We start from the raw sequence: 27,825 nt of genomic DNA on the forward strand, positions 1-27,825 counted from the left end.
TGTTGCCGCAACCCATGTGCTTTTGTTACACCCGCTGTTGTCACATACAATTTAGAGTGTAAATTCTTTCAGAGCAGGGACTATGTCTGTTTAATCTGTACTGTGTGAAGCCTAGCATACCTTGGCACTGTAAAATTATAATTAATTATACTTGCCTAGTATCTTGGCTCCCACTGCCTCCCATTTTACTGTGCTTCTTCCTTTATCCTCCCCCCTCACCCTGTGCCAGGGCTGTTCATAGTAGTGACACTTAGGGTACGTTTATACTTACCGCGCGGGTCGACGCGGCGAGTTCGACTTCTCGGAGTTCGAACTATCGTGTCTGATGTAGACGCGATAGTTCGAACTCCGGAAGCGCCGCGGTCGACTCCGGTACTCCACCGCGGCAGGAGGAGTTGGCGGAGTCGACCTTGGAGCCGTGGAGTTCGCTTCCGCGGCGTCTGGACGGGTAAGTCATTCGAACTAGGGTAGTTCGAATTCAGCTACGTTATTCACGTAGCTGAATTCGCGTACCCTAGTTCGACCCCGGGGCTGTGTGTAGACCAGGGCTTAGGTCCTTCACAGCTCTGGGTTCATGGCAGCTTAGAGCATGTACCACGAGTACACAAGGATTCATTATTATCTGTCCCAGATTTTGCAGGCTAGCCCTGTTTTTTTAAATAGGACTGTCCCACAGTCAAGTTTGAGAACTTGGGAACTGTCATCACGTTGTGACAGGATGATGTTTTGACACAACACCATGCTGTTGGTGCAGCCACCAATGACGACAGCACTGCGTTGCAGTGGGTACCCATAATACACAGACGGGTACAGCCAGGCCTGTCTTCTGGACACTCAACCCGACCCTCATATATTACATTATTATAAAAAACACACCCAAAGAGGATCAGGATGCCGAGAGGACGGTGATCTCTCACTGTCCCAACTCTCATCTCCCATTACCCTTCGTGCTCCTTTGTGCCTTGGCGTCCTTTGCTGAACTGAGTTGGATTCACACTGCCACTGGCCTGCCTTGGAGGCTGCGGCTGTGTACAGCGCCGCGCACACTGCGGGGCAGCAGACACAACAGTCACAACTAGGCTGCCCCGCCAGCCCCCCGCATCCTAACCTGCTTTGTCCCTAGGGCCAGGAAAAGCCAACGGGCCCCGGGGTCCCTGCGGGGTAAGGTAACCGAGTGGCAGCTGCGGGCCTTGCTTTCCTTCTGCGCCCTCTCGGGGCTGCTGGGGGTCTCTGGGCAGGCGGGGCGAGCGGCTCCGGGGGGCGCCTGGCCGGCCGGGAGAAGCCCCCGGGTGGAAGCGCGGCGGCGGCGGGACCTGTGCCGGACCCAGCAGGCGCCCGGGGCGGCGGCCAGCGCAGAGGCTGCCCGCCGCATGACAGCGCGGCCGGGTGGGCGGTGCCCGGCCCTCGCAGCCCGAGCGGGTTGGCCGGGCGTGGGGAGGCGGGGCGCACGCCGGGCCGGGCGGGGGCACCGAGCGGAGGGGCGCTGGGGCGGCGAGTGGAGCTTCGGGAGCCGAGCGGGACGCGACGGCGGTGCCGGGTGCCGGGGCTGGAGCGGGCTCCCGGCCGCAGGGAGCGAGGGACGGCGCGGAGCCGCTGCGGACGGTAAGGGCTGTACGCGCCCGGCCCCGCCTGCCAGCCGCAGCCCCAGCCCCAGCCCCGGGGAAGAGCTGCCCGAGCGAGCCGGGCGCTGGGCTCCTTCCTGCACGGCCGGGGCCTCTAGCAGCAGGGCAGGCTCTGAGCCCCGCGACCCGGGGGTGGTGTCAGGCAGGGCAGGAAGCGCTGCCCCGTGCAGCGCGGTGGGTCTGTGCTGCAGGCGGCCTGTGCCCTCGCGGCGGGCTGTTAAACCCTAGCTTAGCCCTTAGTTAGTCCTGCCCGTGGCCGAGGTGGCGAGAGAGCGACCGGAGTTTGCCCTGTGCAGCCAGCCTGGCTCTTTGTGTGCAGCGGCTTGTGCCGCCTGCTCCCCTGTTCGACCGTGCCGCGACCTGCACCGGCGCTTGGGGAAGGGAGAGGGGATCGCAGGACGCTCCCAACTTTTAAACTTCCGAGTTTATTAACTTGGAACCAAAGCAGGCATGATGTCCCCACACCGTACTAGTGATTCGGTTTTTAATAAAGGAATTGGCTGATTTAGCAAACTAAAAAGTGGACGGCACTTCCTACTTCAGTGATACTGTTACAGTGTGTGGTGTCTGAGCATAGCAAGATGTTAAACTTTTATATTGTTGAAAAGCTTTCATAACATTGCAACTTTAGATTTAAATGTCAGCATTCAATCTATTATTCGTGGCAATATGAGCAATCCGTACAACTTCACATGAAACACTGCCCCATTTCTTTATTTTCATTAGAACTCTGGGGTATATGTACATAATGCATTTATTCCTGTTTTTTTTAAACGGACTGTGTTTAGAAACTTTAAAAATAAATAAATATTTACTTGCATTATGTTAGGAGATTTATGGTAAGAACTATGCTTTGCCTTTCTTTCCCTGTGATCTCTCAAAACTTTCCCCTTATATTTAAAAAACCCTTTCAGAGTTACTTAGTAATATAACTAATATCCTCAATTTAGCAAGTTTATATACAGATTTCTACAACAAACTTTTTTCACTGGAGACATTTAGCAGCTTGGTATGGGAATATTTTATACTGCTTTGAGAAACTGCATTGCTTTCTGAATCTTAATGATGGTATTTGAAGAAAGAATAGCTTTTGTTAAGTGTATTGCGACTTTCCTGTCTGGTTTTGTAGAAACAATCTAATGGTTCAAGGATTCTGGTCCGTAAGTGGGAGGAAAAAGTACACTTGGTTGCCAAATCCCTGCCTCCACGCAGTGGCTGTACTTGTAGTATGTTGTGCTGACAATTATTAGTCTGTCCCCCAATCCTACACTGATGGAAAGCTGATTTCCTTGCAGAAGTGATTTCAGTCTATGGGTGACCTCTTAACTGCCTGTCAGAGGAGGATTCCAGAGCGGATTACTTATCCTTCCTCTTAGTAGGATGGAAAGACACTTAGGTCTGACTGCAATAGAAGTTGGTAAAAATACCAAAAAAAAAATTTAAATTAAAAAATCCAAGATGCTGTCATTTATCTCCAGCATGGCCTTGCGGTCATTGTATATATAATACTTGATGGAATGTCTGCTTAAATTTCAGAATGACATTCCTTGCTGGAATCTGGGATTGATCAACGTAGTTTGTCTGTGTAGAAATATTTGAATTAATTCAGTGCAGGAAACCACAGATGCTTAAACTGCTTCATCTAAGGATAAAGCATTATAAATGGTGTGATAAATCATCGACAATACATTTTATGATACTTCATTGGTTTATTATATTAACTTTCTTTTCTTTAGCAAAATAACATCCAAACAAACTACTTATCTTGCTTATTTTTATTTAGCAAATAGTAGCATCACACTTTCATTGTAGAGATAATTGAAATTTGAATTGCACCTTGTAGACACCTAGTGGGGATAAGTTAGTCAAGCAAAATATCCATTGATAAACTTCTATTTCAGTTCTTTCAGTGCATTGCACTGCATCTCTAAATTTTTTGATCTGGTCTGCTGACAAAGCTCATGTGATAATTAAAGAAGGAAAGTTTTTATGCTGGGCACATTTTTTCTAGGAATTTTCTTTTTCCCCACAGTGGATTAGGGAATCTTTGGAAAGAAATGTCAGATGAATGCATGTATGATAGGAACAATTGTATCTTGTGTGTAGTCTATTGAGGGCAGGGAGGGGATGGATTTTTGTTACCCTGATGATATAGAAGTATTTTGTGGATATATGTGAAAATGAGCAAATTGAAGCAAGTCTCCCTCCAGCCTGGCAAAGATTGAAAGCAGCATTTATTCACGGGGGTGGAAGGCAGATACATTTTCCTTTTTAGTTAGTCAACAGAGGAATGCTGCTGTGGGAGGAAATGCTTTGGTACCACAGGTGTGGGTGCCAGAACATTATTTTTTGGATATGGGGAAAAATAGTTAAAAATCTGAGTGGAGGATGATGTGTAGGAACCTCTAGCAATCTAGAGTTGAATTTTAAGTAAGTGTTGTTAGCACAACACAAGGCACATCATAGAGTGAGTGGAATTCTGCGGAGAATTTGGGATTGATAAGGGTTACAAGTACTCCTATCTCCTCAGGATCAAGCCCTTAGGCTGCAAATAGAACAAATTAGCATTTGGTATGTTTACAATCCTTCTTCTACCCCATCGCACCCTACTCCACCTCGTCTGCCACCTGGCTATTCATTCATATTTCCTCCCTAAATATAACATTGTTTCTTGCCAATGGTATGTCTTTTTTTTCTTCTCCTTTTAAACTCCCCTAGTTGAATAATAATTAAGGCAGTCTCTTAGCTGTTTATTTTTAACTCAGATGTCTGAAGATAGAGACAATATAACTCCATTTGGAATATTTATTTATGTAACATCTGAACTGGACAAAATAAAGAACTGGTGACACCGTTGATTTTTCTAAAGAGAGTGTTGCTGTACAGCCGAACTAATATCGAAGACTCATTTATTGCTGTTTTTTTAAACTCTTTAACCAGGTTTGCACATCAGTGTATAAAGACTGACTGGGTTTTATGTGAGGAACTTTGGTAGCGGGACAAAATGGCTACTGTCCCCCCCACCCAAAATTGACTGATGTTGTGGTCTAGCCTTGTGGAAACCGTTATTCCTGGCAGACACCACCTCTACTCCGGCATACTAACTGCAACTTCTCTGTCATTGTTTGGGCCACTAGTTATGTGCAAGTGTGGCTTCAATAACTCCTTCCCGGTCCAACTGCAATGGTGTGCTAGTCTCCAGGTGCCATTATAGCAGCCAGAAATTACCAGGAGCAAGGATTTTATGTTCCCCCTCCCTTGGTAGCTGGGATGGAGGGTGATGCAGCAGCCACTATGGCAGCTCTGTGTCTCTTGAGAATTCTACTATGCGGGATGAATCCAGCAGTGCCCAGTTAAATTGGGCTTAGGGCAAGTTCATGCTACCTGAGCAGGGCAAAATTTTTCTAACATACTAGTGAATCTGGCCCTTTGTTCTCACATTCTTCTTTCCGTTATAGGACTATTCAGTCTTGATTTTTTTTTCTACTACATTAAACTAGTTTATAACCATTTCTTACACTTGCACAGCACTTCAATACACAGTAACATTATTGCCTACTCATATTACATAATTCTTAAGACTTCTATTGTGCTGCGTTTTAAAAGTTTTTCAGTGCAACACTGAATAGTTTGCGCTCTTTGGTATCCCAACACAGCCATTCAAGTTATGATTGGACGCAAGTAGATGCAAAGGAATAACAGTTGAAATAATAAAGTTTTAAAGGATTCTGTTGTTCTGTCTATCTTGTTAGTGTATATTAAAAGGTTATTTTTCAACAGTGTTTTTTACTCATTGCTTTCTAGTTAGACTTGATTGAACTTTCAGACCAATAGTTTCTTGTATTAAGTAATTTAAGTACCCACCCTTGCAACGCTGCTCAGCTGCTCCTTCTTAGGTGGTCTGTGTGTGTCATTTTCAGTTGCTGAGTAACATACTTTACCACTGGAAAAACAAATTAAAAATTGAGAGGGAAGACCCTCACCTAACCAAAACCACAAAGTAGCATAACTTAAGAAAAATTGAGAGAGGGAAGGATTACTTCTGACTTCTATTGCACAGAGCATGAAAATTAAAGGAAGCTGTGCTAAAAGGGCCCAAACAATTTGTTGGAGGGAGGGAATCTTAGTCAAATTAGCATCATTCGTCACCCTCCTTCCTCCCTCGGCTGTTTCTCAAACAGCAAGTAAGCTCTTCTATGCAAGCATGTATGGAGGTCCTTGGGGTTACAGGAAAACAATTCTGCACATCCTCATTTTCTGCTAAAACCTCAGGGGAATACCCTGGACGTGAATTCTGACCATGTCATCACTAATTCTAGTGGGTTCCCATTCTGTCCTGGCATCTCTCCTGTGATGTGCTAGCAGAAAGGCATTAGATGGAGTCCTGCTGCCAGGTTAGACAGTGTGCTGAAGGAAGAAGTGTGGAGCCTCTACATGTCCCCCAGTATCCATAGTGTATGCCGTGTGTCTTGAGACATGGAGGTTCAGAGGGACATACCTCCTATTTGACTGAAGGACTAAATTGGTCTCTTCTGACCAGATAAGACTTTAGAAAATTAGCATGTGTAAATGGCCATAGTTTTGGTGTGACTTTGACCCTCTTTTTGGCCTTTGCATGGGAATGTAGGACCTGTCCGATGTTTTGAGAAGTATGTCTTGCATATAACTTAAATGCAACATCGTTGAAGTCTTGCAAGCTTAATGAAGTCTGAAACAATGTCATGAATCTTCATGGTTTTTTTTCTTCTATTTCTAGGTACAGCATGTGTGCAGAGCTCACTAACGGATGTTAAATATATGGAGATAGGTATATCTCATAGAACTGGAAGGAACCTTGAAAGGTCATCAAGTCCAGTCCCCTGCCTTCACTAGCAGGACAAAGTACTGATTTTGTCCTAGATCCCTAAATGGCCCCCTCAAGGATTGAGCTCACAACTTTGAGCATTGGCCTGCTAAACCCAAACCACTGAACTATCCCTCCCTCGTGTTCTATGGCAAGTACATCAGAAGAAGGTGTAACAGGCTGTAAAATTCAGCTTGAATTCTTGGTCTCAGGAGTGCCAGGAAACTCAGAAAAGGAATTAATTGGAAGAATATTGATCTAGACTTGAAGAAGTGGAACACATCAGCAACATAATACCAGATCCTGGTGCTTTTTGAATCTTTGGAGGATTGTATTCTTTAGGAATTCCTATTGACATTTTAACTATCCCATTTAGTACATTTTTAATCTGTTTGTACATAAAGATTAATCTGGACAACTTGAGTTTTGTTATTGTTTAATTACATTATTGAATGTTAAAATATTTGCCAAGATGAGTGCAGAAGGATACCAGTACAGAGCTTTATATGACTACAAAAAAGAGCGAGAAGAAGACATTGACTTGCACTTAGGGGATATATTAACTGTGAATAAAGGTACCTTAGTAGCACTTGGATTTAGTGAAGGGGAAGAAGCGAAGCCTGAGGAAATTGGTTGGTTGAACGGCTGTAATGAAACCACAGGGGAGAGGGGGGATTTTCCAGGAACTTACGTAGAATATATTGGAAGAAAAAAAATATCTCCCCCGACTCCGAAGCCTCGTCCTCCTCGACCCCTTCCTGTAGCACCAAGTTCTGCAAAAGTTGAAGCAGACAGTGAGCAGCAAGGTTAGTGCTGTTAGCTCAATAATTGTTTTTCTTGTGACTTTTTTCTCATCAGATTTCTCTCTGTTCCACAGTTTTCACTTAAATATGTTTGTGTATAGGACAACCTGGCAAATGTACTGTAGTCAGCAATTTATAGAAATCCTATAAAGATTTCATATGGAGAATGAGCAGATATTGCTGTTTTGTTAAGTTTTAAAAAGCTGAAGGCAGTTTTTCCATTTTTGGTGCATCCAATTCACTAGCAGGAGTTCTCTGCAAATATTGCATTCCTACTGTAAAATTATTTTGTTAATGGCTTAAAATATAAAAATATTTTCACCCAGGGTTATATCTAACATTTTCTCTTATTGTAAGATCAGATATTTATAAAATAAGTAATAGCTTGATCATAGAAGACACTCCAGTTAATTTACTGTGTCCCCTGTCCAGAAAGTGTCAAGTTTAGTTCTGTATAAAGGAGAAAGAACTTCCTACGTTTAAGCACATTCTTCCTTAACTTCTGCAACATGGTGGTCAGAATGAAGGTAGGATTTGGCCTGTGGTCCGTAGCTGACATTGGAAAGAGTTTTAATTGAAAATTGTAAGTAAATATCTGTGTCAAGGTGATTTGTCTAATCTACCTACTAAGATTCAGACTTTTAGGCTATGTTGACACTAACACTTTTGTCAGCAAAACCTTTTTGTTGGTCAGGGATGTGAAAAAAAACACACCCCTGATGAACAAAAGTCTCGCCCACAAAAATGTTGTTGTCAGCCGTACTATGTTGGTGGGAGAGTGTTTCTTGCCTACATAGCAACCACTGCTCATTGGGGGTGGCTTAATTATGCAGGCAGGAGAGCTCTCTCCTGCCGGCATCGAGTAGCTACACGGGAGACATTACAGTGGCGCAGCTGCAGCGGTATAGCTGTGCCACTATAAGGTCACTGTAGACATAGTCTTAGATATTTGCCTTAAACCAAAAGAAACCAGGCAAGCCCAGCAGACAGTATTTTGATATTTAAATTAAAGGACATTTTTTGCATTAGTCCTTATTTCAGATACAGAACAATTACTTAAGTGATTTTTTTTGTTTTAAAGCATTTCTGCAACAGTTTCCTTTTATTCTATTTTGTTTGTTTTTACCAGTAATTAACTACATGTAGTAGCATTTTTGTTTAGATCACCCTGATTTGTATGGTGGCACAATCATCATATACAATGACATCACATTGTGCTACCATGGAGGTGGTGTTACTCAGAATCGTGACATCAGTTAATCGGATGGAGTGGGATGAAAACTGGTTATGAGGCTCTGTTTATACGTAGCTGCTTTGATAATCTACAATGACCAGAAAGGGAATTCAGAAAATTGTATATAACTAAATGGGAATTTCTAAGACACACTTCTAAAATGTGGTGGAGGTTTAATAAAGAACTCGCATGACTTATTCTTCACAGTAACTCATCCTCAAATATTTATGAATTACTTGTAACTCTTAGTGTTTTGATCATAGGGACTTAGACCCCGGGTAAAATTTTTAAAAGCGTCTATATCCCATTTTTAAATTCTGGCCCGAAGTGCCTAAATCACTCAAAGTATTTAGTCACCTAGTGGGATTTTCAAAAGCACCCAGGCCCAAGTCTTTAAAACTACTTATGCTTTACTCTGCTCATTGTTGTAATGCCTAATCCCTAGGTGACCTGCCCCAAGCTAGGCACCCAGCTTCCCATACAATACATGAAGAGAGTTTAGGCACCTAGAAAGGGATTTTCAGAAGCTGACCACCTGGGCATGAACTTTCCTAAGCCATTCAGAAGTGAAGTGGTGGGAAGAAGGGCTTAGGCATCTAAGTGGCTGACCTGGGGCACATGGCTGATGGGCCAGAGATCGCCACCTCTCCACTCAAGATCATCAGCTGTGAATCTTTTGGAGTTAGGCACCTAAGCCGGGTCAGCTTTTAGGTAGCCCATGCCCTAGCATCCAGAGCTGTATCTCCTGCTTGTGCTTGAAACCTGTCTTATGCTTGCCGTGTGCCCTCGTTGCCTTTTCTGCATGTGCTTTGCTGCCCCTGTGCCTATTGGTAGTCTGCCTCTGACCTTCCTGATGCAGGGGTTGACAGGTAACAGGTATTAGGCTCTGAGCATGCCTACAGGATTGGGCCCCACTGGTGAGATAAGTGTTTCCCTGCCTACTTTAAGAATCCTATTTTGGTGTCTCCGGGGCTTAGACTTAAGCCATGGCTCCAAGCCCCTCTTTGGCTGTGGAACAGCATCAGCGCTCAGGTGGCTTTACAGAGGTTGACTTAGGTGCCTTGGGAACTTAGATGCTGGTGCCTATGAAAATGTCAGTGGTGCCTAAATGGTGAATGTGGGCACGTAAGAGGCAGATAAATGCCAACGTATCTTTAAGGATTTGGGCCCTAACTCCCATTGATTTCAGTGGGCGTTGGGTGTCTAAACACTTTTGAAAATCCCATTAGGCATCCTATCTGTATCTTTAGGCATCTAAATATTTAATCTGCTCCAGCCTTCTAAATCCCATTGGCTTTCAATGGGATTTAAGCTCGGAAGAGCCTAACTTACTTTTGCAAATGAGCTTTAAGTTCCTGACTCAAGTAGGTACTTTTCAAAGTCCCAACCTTTCATTGTCTTTTTGGCAACTGGAACATGCTGATTTTGATGCGACTACAAGTCTAGTCAAGATTGGTTATTTCTGCTCTAAACGTGTTGCCTGCAGAATAACTTACTCGGATGGGCAGTAAAAACAAGAAGTCAGCACTCTGAACACAGGTAGCAGGCAGTGTTCATTTGAAAATACATCAGGCTAGGAGTAGAATACATTTATTGCATTACGTGCTGAGGCAGTCACCATTAACGGGCAGTGATTGCTGAGTCAGAAATGTAGGGGGTGCGCAGTAACTTGCCTGAGCTCCACAGGTCTCCTCCACACTTACGTTAGGGCAATTTAGAAAGTTACCCTCAGAGCTGTGTAGTGACTGTCAAACTTTTCAGAGAAGTCACACAGCTAATGTTGATGGTTTGGAGCCCCTTATGGAATGTGCTCATTATGGACACTTCTGCAAGCTATGACTCCGGCTGTTCAGTGAAAATCTGCCTTTGCCTTAGAGCCCATTGTTGGTTTGTTGTATGAGTGCACTGTGCTGGGAAAAATCCCAGACGAAAATAAGTATGTCCCTTTTGAGTGGGACAGTGCCCAGAGCTCCAGTGGCAGAATCTCCCCTAGCTCTTGCCTCAAGCCGGAGTATTAATTAAATGCAAGATTAGAATTCTTTGATTACCTTGGAGCTCTGGTGACTTAGAACTGCAAAACGTGCCAAATTTTAACAGAGAATTTAATAATTTGAAAGGAGATTGGCCAACAGCCAGAGTGAGGTTTTGCAGAAACTTTTAAAAATCATTTTTGCAGTCCTAGACCTGTAACTTCCTGGTAAAAATTCTTTACTTCCCCAAGACTTCTTTGAATTCAGGGGTTTCTGTGTATCTTGTAACAGTTGACTATACAGTTAGCATGTAACGATCATTGAATGGCGTTCTCTGCACAGTTGTGAGGGAAACACAACTTTGAACGTCAAGTGGCAGTGTGAAGAGTTAAGTTTGTATGTTCACTTGAGACAAATTTGAAAAAAGTAAAGATTGAAAAGGGATTTTTTTTTTGTTAAATAAAACACACCATACAAACTTCTTAAAAAAGTAAGGTCTGAGTATGTGCACCAAATACTGGAGACAAAAGAGGATGGGTTGAGGGGAAGGGGGAAATCAAACTGAAAGGAGGGGATAGAAACTAATGTTCAATATAAACACAAGAAAAAAGTCATTTGGACAAAAAAAGGGGGAGGAGAGGCAAAGGGTGTCACTGGAATGAGACCTATAGGTGAAAGGGGAGATGAAAATAAGAGTAGAGTAGTTAAAAATGCATTTGATTTTCAGATGGCTTGTTCTGGTTTAAAACTTGCTGCAGGGAATGGAATAGTTAGTATTGTCTACAAGCCAAACTACCATGGCAGCAAGCCAATGAGATTCTTCCCAGGATGATAAAGTATTGCTCTGCACACTCCTAGAATGCATTTTGAATATATTAATGCTTGCTGAGAAATTTGCTTGACTGTATTTGGTCAAGTTTATATTTTCATTGCTTAACAGTTTGAAACTGCTGTAAATCAAAGTGACAGACTGGTGGGGGAATTGGAAATAATGGCATCTTTCTTTACTGCAGCAGTCTGTCTATAGTCTGTGCTTTTTATTTGTTCTGTAATTTGAGCCAACTGTGTGTGTATATTGACACAATGATAGTAGTTTTAGTGAGCTTATCAGAAAGACAGTTCTTTGTACCATACCAGTTCCTTAAAATTAATTTTTAATCTGCCAGTGTCTAAAGTTGAGAGAATTTTAAATAATCTGTTTGGCTATTTACGTTTTATTTTTTTGTTGTTGTTTTTGTATTTTTCTCATTCTAGTCAATTTCTAGTCAACTTCACTTTCAGGTTTCCAGGCACTAGACCAGGGGGAGGCAACCTATGGCATGCGTGGCACTCACACTGCCTGGGTCCTGGCCACCGCATTTTAATTGAATTTTAAATGAAACTTCTTAAACATTTTAAAAACCTTTATTACCTTGCATAAAACAATAGTTTAGTTATATATTATAGACTTATAGAGACCACCTAAAAACGTTAAAATGTATTACTGGCACGCGAAACCTTAAATTAGAGTGAATAAATGAAGACTCGGCCCACCATTTTGTGAAAGGCTGCTGACACCTGCACTAGACCATAGCCACCGTTTTTGGCCCAGATGAATAACTGCACATGTTAGTAGTCCTATTAAATGTAATGGTGCGAGTAAAATTAAAATTACTTCTAACATTTGCAGTATCAAAGCCTTTGTTTATAAACTGCATAGAAATCTTTATTATTCAAAATTATAAGCTATTAGAATATTTGTCAATTTTTTAAATTCTGTAAAAGCAGTTTTTACTAAACTTAAACTATAATTTTGGGCACCATTTGAACTGACTGTCCCATTTAAGTTATTTATAGGAGAATGGGGAGGGCCGGAATTCTGGTTAGTTACATGAAATTTTAGGACTTTTCATTTTGCATATCTTCCCTCCTCCTTCCAATTTCTCTGAATTCAGGACATGTTTGATTTGCATGGGATTGATTTTTCTACTGCATCTGGGTGGGATCATGGTTGGGGGAAGGGTGGAAGGAGGAGCTGATTCAGTGCCGCTCAGGGCTGTGCTGCACAGAGCCAGCCTTCCCTTATGCCACTGGTACAGAGTTCCTGCCCTGACATGCACCTGGTGTATGGAGGAAAAAGGGAGGCATAGGGATGCTGGCACTGTAGATAGCAGAGCCACTTCCACCAGGGGAATGTTCCCCAGCACAGTGGGGATTTTCTCTTAGCCTTCTGTAGCCCTCTTGATGTTTACACATTGCAAAATAGCCTTAGCAGGCTGGAGAATCCATGACATAATAAGTTCATGTTTACAGCTTAGGTGAGCGATTCCCTTCCTCTGCCCTACAAATCCTTCTCTGATTCCAAAATTAACAGGTTACTTGTAGCCCTGTTAAGTTCCCTGTTTTTTTTTGACTCAGCTCTCATCTGACCAAATGTATTCATAGAATATAATTTATGCATATCTGAATCAGTTTGCTGAAAGTGGATCTTAGACTCTGAAGTTTCATTAATTTACAGAAATGTTTTCAGATTGAATTTTATATGCTAAGTTGTCCTCATTTTTAAAAATTGCCCACCTCATTCTGCAAACTCAGACCAGAATTTCACCGTAGCCATTTGTTTCACTTGTTTTACTGTTCTAAAAAGCTTGGTTACTTCCTGTTCAATTTAAACTGTCACATCTGTTAACAATGAACTCGCTCAAAGGCAATGCAAAGCATTAATAATCACGAGTAGAGTCCGTTCAGCGTCATCACAGAAATTCAGCATAGATCTTTAAACCCTTCATTCTCTGTCGTGCTATATAGATACAAATCAGCAGGTCAAACACAATGGCTGTGATGGGGTATACTCATTGTAGGGGGAACCTCCTGGTGCCTTCCTCTGGAGACCAGCTCATGAATGGTGTGGTGCCCTCTTCCATTGGCTACTCACACTGTGACCCTTCTCTCTCTCTCTCTCTCTCTCTCTCTCTCTCCCCCCTCGATTCAGGGTGCTCCCTCTTTGTGACTCAGTCATCCGGCCAGGACATTATATAGTCCTCCGAGGATAACAAAGTGCCTCCAGACTAGCTGCCCAGCTGGCATCTCCAACAATACTTTGCCATTTCCTAAGAGCTCTCTACAGAGGGTCCCTGGGCTGGAACCCAATAATGAGCAGCCCAGATCTGCCCAGTTGTACTCCATGCTGTTGTTTATCTAGGCTCTTCCTACTGAGCCCTCTCAGGCATTCTTTCCCCACAATTCCTCTGGGATTGACCCTTCTTCCAGGGCTAGGATCCCAGGGCTTATTCTCCTCCCCCCCTCTCTGGTCCCAGAGAGTGATGGCACCCTCCCTCTTTGCAGCCGCCTTCTGCTCTCAACTTCCTGGCTTTATGCTAACCGGCCTGCTCCTGCCTACCTGGGCTTCATGTTCAGTTAAGCCTGGTGTTCCCTCCAGGTGCAGCCAGATACTATAATTGGCCTCTCAGGCCCACATTAACCCCTTCAGGGCCTGAGTGGGGTGCACACCCCACCACAATGGCGCATGGCACAAAGTGTTGGGACTCCCTTTCCCCATACTGCTTAACCTGTCGATGACCAAGTGTGGGATGCAGTGCGTGGCAAAGACCGAAATGGAGGGAGACTAAAAACTTTATTTATGCCTGAACATTAAAATGCTGTAGGATTCATTCCTTTATTTTAATTAACCTCAATGCAATTATTTCTTTCCAATGTAAATAATGTTCAATAATAGCAATGAGGGAGACATTTTGTGTGCAATATAGGTAACTTGGGGACTAAAATGAGTAATGTCCTTCAAAGTAAGGGGCATTTGAGAAGTATGCTTGGAGCATCACTTCCTAGAGAAGTGATGGCTATCTGATGACATGCAAGCTCAGCTGTACAGATCTTAATGCTGTATGAGCTGTGAGACTGCAAAGTTCTAAGATTCCTCTATTCAGAAATAATGTTGATTTGGTGCTCCACTTGCGTTGCTGCACTGGAAAGCTGAAGGGAACAAGACCTCAGTACTTTCTGCTGGCAGCCGAGGAAAGAGTGAGCAGATAAACCCTAGTGGTGTGGGGAGAGGAGATGCCAAAGGCTCATTATTTCCTTCCTTCCTTTTCCCCTACACAAACACGCTCTTTGAGGATGAGTCCATCCTCCTCTGCAAGGTGTGGAGGAAATAGATCATGGGTTGCCAACTTTCTGACTGAGTAAAACTGAACATCCCGGCCCCGCCCCTTCTCTGAGGCCCCGCCCACTCCCTCCATCCCCACTCCCTCTGTTGCTTGCTCTCCCCCACCCTCACTCACTCACTCATTTTCACCGGGGTAGGGAGGGACCCTTTTCGACCAGGTGTTTGGTTGAAAACGGGAAACCTAGCAACCCTACCATGTGGTGGAAAAAGAAGGAAATTGTCAGGAGAAGGGAAGAGTCTTTATCTCATTCAGTTAATGTATTTGCCAGTTAAATGAAGGCTTCTAGGAAGTTGTCAGGATTGCTCCTGGTGCCTTAATACTGGTCATAACAACCTTAGAGTTGTGAGTTTCATTTTTGAAATGTTTACTCATGGGGGAATTCTGCACCACTGTGCAATTCACAATTTGTGCAGAAATTAATGTTATGTGCGGAATTTCCTTTTCTTCCCACAAAAAGGCTGTTTCTCTTTCTGGATCCTGGGTTCTGTGGGGAAGGGGTGTGAGAGTCTGGGCTGGGGAGGCACAGCTGGGCTCTGGGGGATAGGGGATATGTGCAAGTGCCTGGGCTGGGGGCACAGCTGGGTTCTGGGGGAGGGGGTGTGGGTGTCTGGCTCCCCTGCTGGGCTGGGGGGCGGGGCAGAGAAGCAGATGCTGGGTTGTCATAGAGGTGTCCTTAGCTCTCTACTGCTGAGGGATTTTTTTGTCTCTATTGTTATAGACACAGTTGCTGCTAAGTATTTTGAAATAAATTACAAAATAATTGAAACTGGTGTGATTAAATAGTGTTATTTTGACAAAGTTTTCACAACTTTAAAATATTGTGTCTAGACTTCTTAAGTTTTTGGTTCAGAATTCCCCCAGGATTAAATGTTTGACTTACCGTGCTGCTGTAACCAGAAACATGACAGTAAAACAAAAATGTGGTAGTGCATCGGTGACTTCATTAGTTTACAAATCTAAACATTTTCTAACTGCCAGATCAGCCAATGTATCAAGTTTACTACCTGTTACATCATGAACAGGAATTAAGGTTCTCCAGTCTACTGCCACCTAGCAGAGGCAGAACAGAACACGGCTTACTTTCACAGCTATAGTGACTCTACAGTGCTAACTGTAATTAAAACAAGAGGAAATGGCTTGCCCTGAGTAGGAAGGTGTCATTTTATTGACCATGGCTTTTGACTATTGACCCACATTAGATTTGGTTAGTTGTAGTTTAATGTTTTCTAAAACTACATTTAATAGTTGAAGAAAGTTGCCTTGCCAAGTGCCTAGTTTCTGAACTATTAAATTATATGGGCCCTTGAAACTTCATAGCAATGAATCTTTTATATCTTCTTGCTTTTCTTTGCTTCTTCCTCCGATTTAAAAATAAAAAGGTGAAAATATCCCCTCCGTTAGCTTATAAAATGATTAAGAGGGGAGCTCTATCTGCAGATGGTACCTGTTGTGAGAGACACTTGTTGGGCTGTTGATTTTAGATGGAGTTGCTAAAAACAAAGTGTACAAAATAATGCAATCTGAGTATACAAAATAGCTGTATATTTTGCAGAACAGTTCTACTCTGAAAATTGTTGGAGGCTTCTCTTAGGTGCTTTGTATTTGGTCATGATCATCTGCAAGTTAGAAAGGCTAGTGTAGTTGTCAGGTCCTTGCAGCATAGCAACAAGGCCAAGCAGTTGGCTGTTATGGTAAAGATTGAAAAAGATAAGCACCAAAGTTCAACTTCTGAAAAGCCACTTTTCATATGGGATTGCTGGCTTCTGATCTCAAAAAAAGCTTTTCACAGGATATGGGGGGCGGAGGGGGCTTTTTTCCCCCACCTCCAAGTCTGAAGTGCTCTTGTGTATCTTGTTTGTTTGTGCCTCTAAAATGTGTTGTCTTACTATGCAAAATATTTTAATACAACAAATACTGGGGAAAATGTCAGTTTTTCCATCGTCAGGCATTTTTGTGAGCCTTTTTCTCCATAGGATCAAGGCATTTGGCCTACTACATGATATAAATGGCCTCTTGTGCCAAATTCTGCCTTGGCTTACACTCTGTGTGCAATCAGTTGCATTGGGTGTAAGTCACTACAGTCAGGGCAGATTTTTCTTCTTAATGATTTTCTTTGTGGATACTGTTGAATAATTGCCCTCCATTTCACATGCCATGAGCTCTGTAATGTAATAAAAACCATAAAGACAAATGTCTAGCATGAGGGAAGCTAGTCTGTCTGTGACCCGTTCTTGCAGTTAATGTGAAATGCTGAACAGATAGTTGTCAAAGGACATTGTCTTCAAGTGCCCTTTTTAATTAGCTCAAAGAGTAATCATGCTTCATTTTTCACAAACCGCTTAGATATTTTTAAAAAGAAAATATGGAAATTGTGTCCTTAGTAGACTTGTAAGACAAAAAAAAATCCTAACAATGTTCTTGTTTTATTCAAAACAAGAAAAATGACTCCTTAAATCCAGTAATCTATACATTTTTATGTTTGTGCGTGCTAGTGCAGCTGGTAATTGTTCAATGATCAGAGATTTTATGCTGAATTGGTTAGTTTTCAAGTTGTATTTGCATTGCACAAAGTATAATGGTATATTTGTAAAATTGAGCTTAAATTGTATGTTAAACACTAAGACATGGGGAGGTGCATGATTGTTGCCTGACCCCACTGGCTGGTAGAGGGAAGTAAACATGCTAGTATTGCAAAATCCCAGGTTGACAAAGAAACTACATGTTTTATGCTGTAAGGAGTACTCACCTGTTAGTTTGGTTCTGCAGTTATTTTAATGATGCTATTTTAGTCAAATCTGTACTATTATTTAGCTCATTATGGTTGTGCTTTAAAAGTACAAGACAATCATTTTGACTAATCTTTCAGCCTTTTGTACTACCCATTCACTACTTTTAATAACTCCATATGTCTCACACGCACAGCAGATTTAAACTTTGGCAAATACCAAGTGGCCTCCTCATCTTAATCAGGATCATCGTAATCTGTTCTAGCATCTATAACTCATGGCTGTCTGAAACAGACACTAGACTAGTAAATGCTTTTCATTTAGGTTGTACATGAGAAAATTAAAACTTTGAGATTCAGCAACACATGGTGTTTTACAGCTGTTGAGTACTTGCCAAGAAAGAATAATTCTGTACCACCAGCAAATGACCATACCCTCTTAAATAGTTGTATGGTGCCAATTGCACATCCACATTTTCTTGTGTGAAAGAACACAGATGTTAGCAATACAGCTGGCCATCAAATCTTTCACATGTATATCTTTCTTCCAAGCTGGTTTCCATGATAAACTACCATGAAATCAGCCTACAGGCTGAAATCTGATGAATTACATTATTTTAATAGCTAGGAACGAGAAGGACAATTGCATGATAAGTACTTAAGAATAGTGAGAGGCCTTATGTACTTTGGTCATTAGATTGAAATCACCCTAAGTTTGAGAACTTAATTACATTATTTTGACACTGAAGGGAAGAAAAAAATGTAATCTTAAGTTTTATTTAGTAATGTAATTGAAATTAATATCCTACTGTTTGGTCATTAAGGCCTTGGCTACACTGGCGCTTTACAGCGCTGCAACTTTCTTGCTCAGGGGTGTGAAAAAACACCCCCCTGAGCGCAGCAAGTTACAGCGCTGTAAAGCGCCAGTGTAAACAGTGCCCCAGCGCTGGGAGCGTGGCTCCCGGCACTGTAAGCTAATCCCCACGGGGAGGTGGAGTGCCTGCAGCGCTGGGAGAGCTCTGCGCTGATGCCGTGACCACACTTGCACTTCAAAGCGCTGCTGCGGGAGCGCTCCCATGGCAGTGCTGTACGACTGCAAGTGTAGCCATACCCTAAGACTGATTTCTGTTTGCACATTTTAATTTAAAAAGAACTATTAAAACTGTCATAACTTACAGTTAGAAGAGCATTTTGTAACTTTAACATATGGAGCTATACCTATCTCATAGAACTGGAAGATCATCGAGTCCAGCCCCCTGCCTTTACTAGCAGGACCAAGTACTGATTTTGCCCCAGATCCTTAAGTGGCCCCTGCAAGGATTGAACTGACAACCCTGGGTTTAGCAGGTCAATGCTCAAACCATGGAGCTAGCCCTTCACCCTTCGCATGTATTTATTACATTTGCCTTCCTATATCTTGCTGTTTGGTTTCAAAGTTAAAATACTTTTTTCACTTTAATTGGCATAGTCAAGGAAAGGTGCTATGTCTATAACTTATCACCTGAAGTCTTATGATGAATTGCAAGGAGGTACAACTCCTTGTACCAACTTAACTTCCCTTTGTCACAACTGATGTTTGGATTCCATAGTGCAGTCTGGAGTAATAACACCTATATGTTAGTCTGCAGTTTCATAGTTTGACCGTTATTACAAAATCATTTACAATTGGATGGTATCAGAAGTTATTAATTATGATGATAATAAGTGTTTAATATAAGTAGGAGTCTAGGCTTGATATAAGTATTTAAACTCTTGAATAGATAAACTGAAATGCAACCTTCACTGGAGCTTTAAACCTTTATTTTGTTTTTTAAAAAATCTGAAATGGCAAAAAACAAGACTTAGAAATGTAAACTTTGAGTGAAATTTGAATGAACGGAAGCTTGATGAAAAATGAACTGATTTGAGAGAGAATGAGTTTAAAAATCCCCCCCTTTGGCAGTCTTTTATTGGATTGTTCTTTATCCCTTTTACAAGAAATCTAAAACACTCTGGGATCTATCATTTGTCTCCATTGTTGCTCCTTCTGTTTTCGATTATGCCAATATCAGTTACACCGTATGGACAAGTGCTATATTTATTATATCTATTTTTCTGGGAGGGTGGGGGGTTAATAAGGACACACTGAGTCTGTCTTAGTGCTCCCATTTATCTGATGTGGGTACCATCACTGACTCACTTTAGCAGGAGGGAAAAAAACAAAATTCCTATCTCTGTAGCCTAGGAGAAAGTTCCTGTGCTAGGAATGGTGAGTCCCGGGGTTCAAATCTCATCTCTTCTAGCTACTGTCTATATTTCCGTGCACTTTAGTTCCCTTACTGTTGACTAAGGCCATGAATTCCAACCCTGGAAATTGATGGCAAAAAGCTGCTGAATCTCTACCTCCATTTTTGAAATGTTAGCGAAGAGCTTATGCTAAGTCACTTCATGGAGTAGGAATAGAACCCAGGCAGGCGTCTAATGTGATAAACCTCAGTCTTATTCGCTGCACCATATTAGCTGTCAGTGTGGTTATACCAATTTTGGACATCCTATCTCTAAGCACAGTCCTCTCTCAGAAACAAGGGTGGAATCCAGGATTCTTGATCACCAATATTCTACTGCTGACTAGTAAATAGTTGTGTAACCCCCTGGAAAGTGTGTGTGAAGTCCAGATCTGAGGGCTGATAATGAATACTGTAGCTCAAGTATCAAGGGTCTAAACTAGAGAGCTAAAGATAAGGGTGTTCAAAACCTATTGCTGACCTACCGTGGGGGATGATTTGACTGCATGTGATTCACACAGTGGGAGAACCTGTCTAAAACATATTTGGTACATTAAAAACTAATCTGTAAACTATGGTGCGACTCACCAAAATGTGTTTCACATTTTAGTAATTTGTCAGGCATTCTACTTGTGTAATTGACTGTCACTGTGTGTTATGCCTCCTTTTATTGGGCCCATTCAATCCACAGAGGATATGAGTTTGTGGCAGCTCCTTAATGTGAGAGCAGGGCTCTTCAGCAGAAGTGGTAAAAACGTATCCTTTTAGCTCTGGGGCTCCCTGGTTCAGTCGCTGACGGTGGCTGTCACATGTGACGTGTTGAGAGGTATGCTTCATAGAGGCAGGGACAGGAGCCTTCCTGCAGTGGTTAGAGCTGCTGCTGGGATGCAGGTATGCACTTTGGGATGCAGCTGCTTCTGGCTGCATCTGGGATTCAGAAGTGTGATTGGCTATGGAGTGATGACTTGGGATGGTTGACAAATTTCTGTCAAAAATGTATTTTGACATCAAATTGGGTTTTTGAACTAAAAAAATTATCATGGAAAGTTTTTGCTCTCCAAGGAAAATTCTAATACTTTGTCATAAAACTTGTGGCTGACAACCAAAATATTTCAATTGAAAATGGCATGCAGTGCCTCATAGGGCGCATAAGGCATCAAAATTACAAGTCCTTTCTCCTCTATTGGCCAGCTTTTCTGGACAGACTACATCTGCCATGATGCAGCACAACCAGGGACTCCTATGAGACACAGCTTACCACGAAGGGAGAAGGTGGTAAATCACAGGATTTATAGTTCAGCTAGAGAGCATGGCCCATAGAGGAAAATGGAAGCAAAATGCCCCCAAACTACACCACCCACGCCATGAGACACCTTTGAACCACTTTCAGTCGAAATACGTAGTTTTTTAAAATATATTTTGGTAAAAAATCAAAAATTTCAGGGGGAAATGGACTTTTTTTTTTAACTAGTTCTAGTGATGATATGAACTTCTTCAGAGGTTCCCCTCAGCTAACAGGTTATGTCATTGGTACTAAATAGGGAAGGTTGATCTTGGTGCACTTACTTCCAGTAACTTTTAAACAGGGATAAAATGTTATAGACACACAATTTACTGCAGCATGTCACAGCCTTTCTGATATCTTCTGTCACTGGGTTTTTGGTTAGGCCAGTGAACACAGAGCTCTACTCCCTCACACTAGGGAGCTGTCCCCTGGAGGTTCACCAAACTTGTATAAAAATACTAGTAAATTAACAAAGAAAAACTACATATAGTGACAGTTAAGGTTTTGGGGGTATTGTCATGTGATCCAACCTTAAAAACTCTCTGAAATAAGAACTGAAGGTGAAAGATTCTTGCAGACTTTTCCACCTTCATATTGCCTACTGTCAATAGTGCATCCCAATGCTCCATTGCTAGGTTTTGGTTTCTGTTGCTACCTGATGGTGTTAGATGGAGGAGTAAAAATGTCTACATTATTTAAAGAGTTAGGCCCAGATTGCCTCCAGCTTGGGAAAGGCTGTCGGGGAGTGCATTATCTTTCCCTGATTTTCTGAGCTGGTTGGTGCTCACCCTACAGGCTTCAGTGCCAGCTGATGCGGGTTGGAGGTCTCCCAGGACTGTAAACTGTCTGGGGAGGGGCAGAGTACACTGTGCTGCAGCCATGTCCTCTCTGTGCCCCAACCAGCCCCATATGCAAGCCAGATATAGGGGGTGATGCAAGGGTCAGCTATGTTGACTTTGCAGCAATTGAGAGCTCCACCACAGTGGGGGAATTCTTAGCTAGCCAGATGTGGTTGCTTTCCAGCCCCGTTGTGCCTCTCACAGCAGTACAGGCAAGATCTGGCCATTCCTTTTTCACTTCATGTTTATTTTACTTGTTTGCAGTGTACTTTTTCCCTGGAGAGAAACTTCAGAAAATGTCATCTCTTGACATTTTTGAGGCAAGTTATTTTGAGTAGTTTGGAGTGGATTCTGTACAATGGTTTGAATTGAATTTAAACTATGTTCCTGCCAATCCAAATCTAGTCAATTGTTCTAAAGCCAGAATAACATAGTTACTCATTAGCCTACATAAGCAATTTTCTTATGAAAAGCAAGACTTAGCGAGGGTTTTTTCCAGTATAAGCCTGTTCTGGAACTTAAATTCTTTTTGTGGTCTTCACTTTCTGGCTTGTTAGCAAGAGAAAGTGTTGAGGGATACATATTCAGTTACATAATGGTAAGTAGCAAAAGCTTGCTTTGTATCAAATATCTGGAAATAAAGGACCTCTGTTCATTTAGTAAGGGGTCCTCGAGGGCACTGGGAGTTGTGTTGAATTCTTTTTGCTCCGCTGTATTTGTAATTTATTACCATTAGTTGAAGGATTAGCCTGCATTCCCTACTGCTTTTATGTGTTTCTAACTTCCTCTTGGGTTCAAATTTAGGGCTTACATCTACTAACCCCGTCATTGTTTAATCTGTGTAACTTGCAGTCCCAAATTTAAACTGCTACATTTTCCTAATTTTATTCTTAGCAGGATACTTTCTTTTTGGTATAGTAAATCACTGGGTTAATAGCGTTTACCACAGAACGTTTTAAGATCCCCGGCTTCTTTTGAGCTGGTTATTGGCTGACTATAGAATTCTGTTGCTCTGCAGAGCTAAAGGAACATTTTGCACCCATCTGTTGTATAGAATATTAATTATTATCCTGGACTATGCTAGTTTAACAATCAGATCTGCAAATACCAGATGTGTTTTTCAAACTTATGTTAAATCTCACAGTGAAAAACAAATTGGTATCTTGATGATGACTGAAGATAAGAAACTTTGACTAGCTTTTATAGCTTAGTGAAAAGGGGAAGACAGTTATAGGCTGGTATGGTTTTTCTCCAGATGTTTCCTCCAAGACAAATATCTAGGGTTTTTATTATGACACGGTAAGGGCACACCAACCAAATAATGGAAAGCAAAGAAGATTCTTATCTTACTGTTCTAAATATCCAGTCAGTCAAACACAGTGGTAAACAAAGTATGTCAAAACGTTCAGATGGAACATACATGTGCTTGTTAAAAAGATGTGAGCAGTTCTCTTCTAAATGAAGAAATAAAATATTGTATTCAAAAGCCTATCAGATGCAATGAGAAGTTCTTTTTAGTACTGAAGTGCTTGTAAACGTTGCACATGAGTTGGGGTTGGGGTTCTTTGCTTGTTTAAAAGAATAGTAATGTAAGATAGAGCAGGCCCTGATCCTACTCCCGCCTAGGTCAGCGGCAAAACCCCCTTTCATTTCATTGGGACTAGGACCCAATATATAGTCAAGGATTAGCAGCACTGGGACACATCCTGCAGTCCTTTAAATTGGTCAATGGACATTTTGCCTGAGAAGCACTATGGGATTTGGACCACCAAAGACATAATTATGCCAGTTCTGTGGTGTAGTGCCGCCATATGGCAGCACACCAAATTAGTGAATAATGCACTATATCCATGATTTAAAGGAAAACAATTATTCTTTGTCCTTTCTGAGACTTTAAAACCAGAAGGGACCATTATGATCATAGCAGAGGGCACGGAATTTTACCCACTAATTCCTGTATCAAGCCCATAACTTATGGTAGTGTCTCTCTCTCAGGGTATGTGTACATTGCAATTAAACACCCGTGCCTGGCCTGTGCCAGCTGATTTGGGCTCAGGCTAAGAGGCTGTTTAATTGTGGTGTAGATGTTTGGACTCGGACCTCAGCCTGAGCTCTGGTTCCTCCCATCTTGCAGGGTCCTGGAGCCTGGACTCCAGGCCACGTTGGAATTCTACAATGCAGTGAAACAGCCCTTAGCCCACGCCCTGTGAGCCCAAATCAGCTGGCATAGGTTTTTATTTGCAGTGTCCACATACGCTTAGTCACCTCTGTCCCCTCTTGCTGGTACACATGTAATGAAGTTGGTTTAACTTTTCCACCATGCATATCTCCTGTACAAATAAAGATTTACTGGAGTCATGGTACTGTTGCCACCAATTATGGTTCACAGACTTAATTGCAGCTGGTGCTTAAAACATGGCACTTTATAAGTAGATTCTGTTTAGCCAAATTGCTCTTTGTATTCCAATATCTTCACTAACTAATGTAAATAAGAGAGATCCATAAAACTAGATAATCTGGCAAGCACACTTGGTTTCTTAGGTTACAATTGAGTAACTAGTATGGCAGTAACTATGGTTTCTCATAAGTGAGGAAATGAAATGGCCACAGTTTAAATTTAATACTCTGTAGCAATAACATTACTGTACTAGAGTAAACATGGAGTTTTACAATTTTGATGTGGGTGCATACTGTACATAGAATGTATTACACACATACAACTATGCTTTAAAGAACATTAAGGCTGAAAAGTCAAGAAATGCCAGAACTAAAGTTGCATGTGCAATCTTAATTTCGCCCTGTTGAGTGTATGCATTGCGATTGGGCTTGGTAGGATTCGGTATTAGTTGATAGCTGTTGGTAAACATCGATTTCAGCTGACACTAAAATCAATGGGGAAAAAATATTAGTTGGTGACAGTTGACGTGCCTGCAGAGACTGGGTGTCACCATGCCTGTGGTAGTGCAGGGAGCCTTCTGCAGCCCTGCTGTCACAGGAGTGAGGGAGCAGGTCTGTCACAGTGGAGCTGCAGAGGGCTCCATGAACTGCTTCCGGGTCAGAGACACCCGACCTCTGTGGACACAAGGTGTGGGATGGAGGGAGGAAAGCTGTGGTTCTTGCAGGGAAGAGCAAAGACCACTGGCCAGGACTGCAAGGAGGAGGAGAACAAGCCTTTGGCCACGCGGGGGAGGCCACCCCACTGCCTGTGGTGTAGGTGCAGTGAGCTCTTTGCAACCCTGCTGTCACAGACCCTCTCTCACTCACTACATGAAAGTGGTAGGGGTCTCTGCTCTGCCCCATTAGGAATACAACTGTCCCTGCACTTTATGCTGGCAGTATGGCTGTGCACCAAGCCCTGTTCTGCAGCCCCAATGTAGCAGGAGTGTGGGAGCAGGGCTGTGACAGTGGGGCTGTGACAGCGGAGCTGCAGAAGGCTCCCTCAGAGCCAAAGGACTGGTGACACCCATTCAGGTATGGGGAGGCTTCAGTCGGGCTGGCCTGGCAGAGCAAAGACATCCTCCTGCCCCCACTTCCCTGCCAGGATTGAAAGTGGGAGGACAAGTCTCTGGCTGCGGGGGAGGTCATGTTCCTGCCTGGGGATGGCTCCCACACTCCTGGCGGTCGAGTGAGTGAGTGGGGCTGGTGACACCTGATCCCTGCAAGCACAAGGTGCAGGGAAGTACTGTGTGCATGTTCTCTTTCTGAGATTGTTTGCACAATCCTCCTAGTTGTCATTCCTTTGACGTCTCATGTCTTGCTGGATCTTTGGCACGTAAAGAGAGAGTGCGTGCAAATGAAAATGTCTGTGGGGAGGAGCAGCGCGGGCACAGGACTCACAAAGAACCACAATATTTCCACTTTTGAAAACCAAGGGTGTATGAATGTACGTCCTTATGAGAAATCCAAATTACAGGAATCGTTGTGTTAGGCTGTAAAGGCATCTGACAGATTACGTGCGAGTACATACATGTGTGTTTCATTATTTGATTGCCGAAGGAGACTAGTGTTTAAATTGGCAGATCTACTTATTAAAAGCAAAGCTTGTCTGCTGGCAAAATTACAGAATGCCAAAAGAAAAATAAATGGACCAAATGCCAAGGAAGGAGGGAGAGTATGTAGTGTGTTTAAAGCATGGGGAAGCTATAAAGTGAACAGGAAAAAGTATAATTAAATGTGGTTCCAGCCTGTTCTACTGTGTTCAGGATGATAGCAGTTCAGCAATAAACGATGAAACTTCCTTATTTCAAGATCAAGTTAATATACTGGAAAATCTAGAACTCTCTATTCTACTAACTGTTAGTGGGATTTGACTTCTTATTTGAGGCTGCAAAGAAGCCTGTGTTGTCCTCTCTCAAATAAGAGTAGGAAACTCACTTTGGGCCTGATCCAGACCCACTGCAGTCAGTGGAAAGGCTGTCATTGACTTAAATGGACTTTGGAACAGTCCCTTAAGTTTTTGTTCTGATTCTATTTTACTGGTTTGTAAGAGGGGATGATAGCAGCTCCCAATGTCTTAAAGTTATATAGGTAAATTGGTACCCTATTCAGTCACACCAGGTTAGAACAGGATTGGTCCCCCTTAAAGCTGACTTGGAGACAGAAGCCAAACAGATTGAATTTTTACATCTCTACTTTTTACCACATTTTCTCATTCTGGTCTATTGCTGGAAAACTTTGCACAGCAACTTCAGGCAGCATAGGTAAGGATTACTATATTCCCTTTCACTATTTTCTCTTAACTGGATGCCATCAACACAGCCATCATTTACCCACTTCTGTGCATTGGACCAAGTACAAACCCTAGAGTGTGATGTTGTATAAACGTGCAACCTTAACAGACAGTCCTGCATACCTGCCTTAGGCTTTGTCTCCCAAGTGTCCTCTGATTTAAGCATTGGTGGAGATGAAGTGCAAAGCTGACTAAAGTGCAAGGAAAAGAAGCAGAAGAACTGGATGACTCCTCTGAGAGACAATCTAATTCTTTGGGTTAAGAAGTCCAGTGTTTCTGTTTAAAACAAGGCTGTAGTCTTAAGTGAGTTCCTTTTAGTGTCTCCTCATTGAGACAGTCAATAGTTTAGTATGAAATACGACAACAACAAAAACCCCATTTTTGTACTATGTTACAAAAAGTGCCTGAATCCTGAAAGAACCACAATTCTGATGGTGGTGGTATGTGCATAAGGTAGTTTATATAAGCATCTGCAGTATCGACAGTTTTTAAAGTAGCGCAACTTCATACAACTTTATAGAAACTTCTAAAAATGAAAGGATACAAGTTGGTTCCAGTTGCATGTTCACGTTCAATAAGGTAAAACTAAATGGATTATGGATACAAAGATCACAGAGTGTTCTGGAGCTGCATGGGGACATCTGCAATATCCTCAGGGATCATTAGCCCATTAAAGAAAAATGAAGTCTACTTAAAAGACAGGTTCTTCCTCTTCTTTGGGCAGGGAACAGTTTTTTGCAATGAATTAATTTTGGCAAGCAGGACGGAAGTTCTGTTCCTGCCTCAGCAGGGTCCAAATAAGCAGCTCCCTTTATTCCTCCTTGTAAGTAGGGAAAATAAAAGGGGGGAGAGGTCCCCTTTTAGCAGGGTCAAAGAAAGTCAACTTTGGTTCTGTCTTTTGGCAAGAAGAAAGTCAAGGGATTTCCTCTTGGGCACAAAAGCAAAAACGAAGTTCCGTTTTTCACAGGGTAGCAAAAAACAAGTAGAAAGTGTCTGGCCTCTTAACATAAGGACAGCCAGAGCCAAGTCCTCACTAGTCAGCATGGAAGAAGGCAAGCTCTCTCCAGCCAGAAGCCTCTCAACTCAGCAAACTTCCACCCGTTTTATGGCTGCATCTTGTTGAGTCATAGCTGGAAGACCTTTTCGTGTACATTTTTATCCTAGCTTGTGCAACTGTGGATATTTTACTAGTCATTAATCATATATTTGAAGAAGCAGCTAGAATATTTTGCCCTTCCTCTATTTATTAATTATAGAGTATTTTTAATTATGTTTGAAGAGGTGAGTGGGTTGGTCAAGATAGTGGATAACATAAGTGGGGAGGCAGCTGTCAGATTTTCCAGCATGA

General features: G+C 42.4%; 1 protein-coding gene across 1 annotated transcript in view; it reads left to right on the plus strand.

Annotated features, from left to right (window-relative positions):
• Window positions 1-1,475: 1,475 nt before the first annotated feature.
• PIK3R1 (phosphoinositide-3-kinase regulatory subunit 1) overlaps window positions 1,476-27,825 on the plus strand; it is a 76,334-nt gene continuing 49,984 nt past the window's right edge. The window contains exons 1-2 of the mRNA XM_045020730.1: window positions 1,476-1,602; window positions 6,379-7,271. Of these exons, the coding sequence (XP_044876665.1) occupies window positions 6,938-7,271 (334 nt within the window). The 5' untranslated portion in view covers window positions 1,476-1,602; window positions 6,379-6,937. The remainder of the gene's footprint in view (window positions 1,603-6,378; window positions 7,272-27,825) is intronic.

This window comes from Mauremys mutica, chromosome 6 (assembly GCF_020497125.1).
Source record: "Mauremys mutica isolate MM-2020 ecotype Southern chromosome 6, ASM2049712v1, whole genome shotgun sequence".
Taxonomy (NCBI): Eukaryota; Metazoa; Chordata; order Testudines; family Geoemydidae; genus Mauremys; species Mauremys mutica.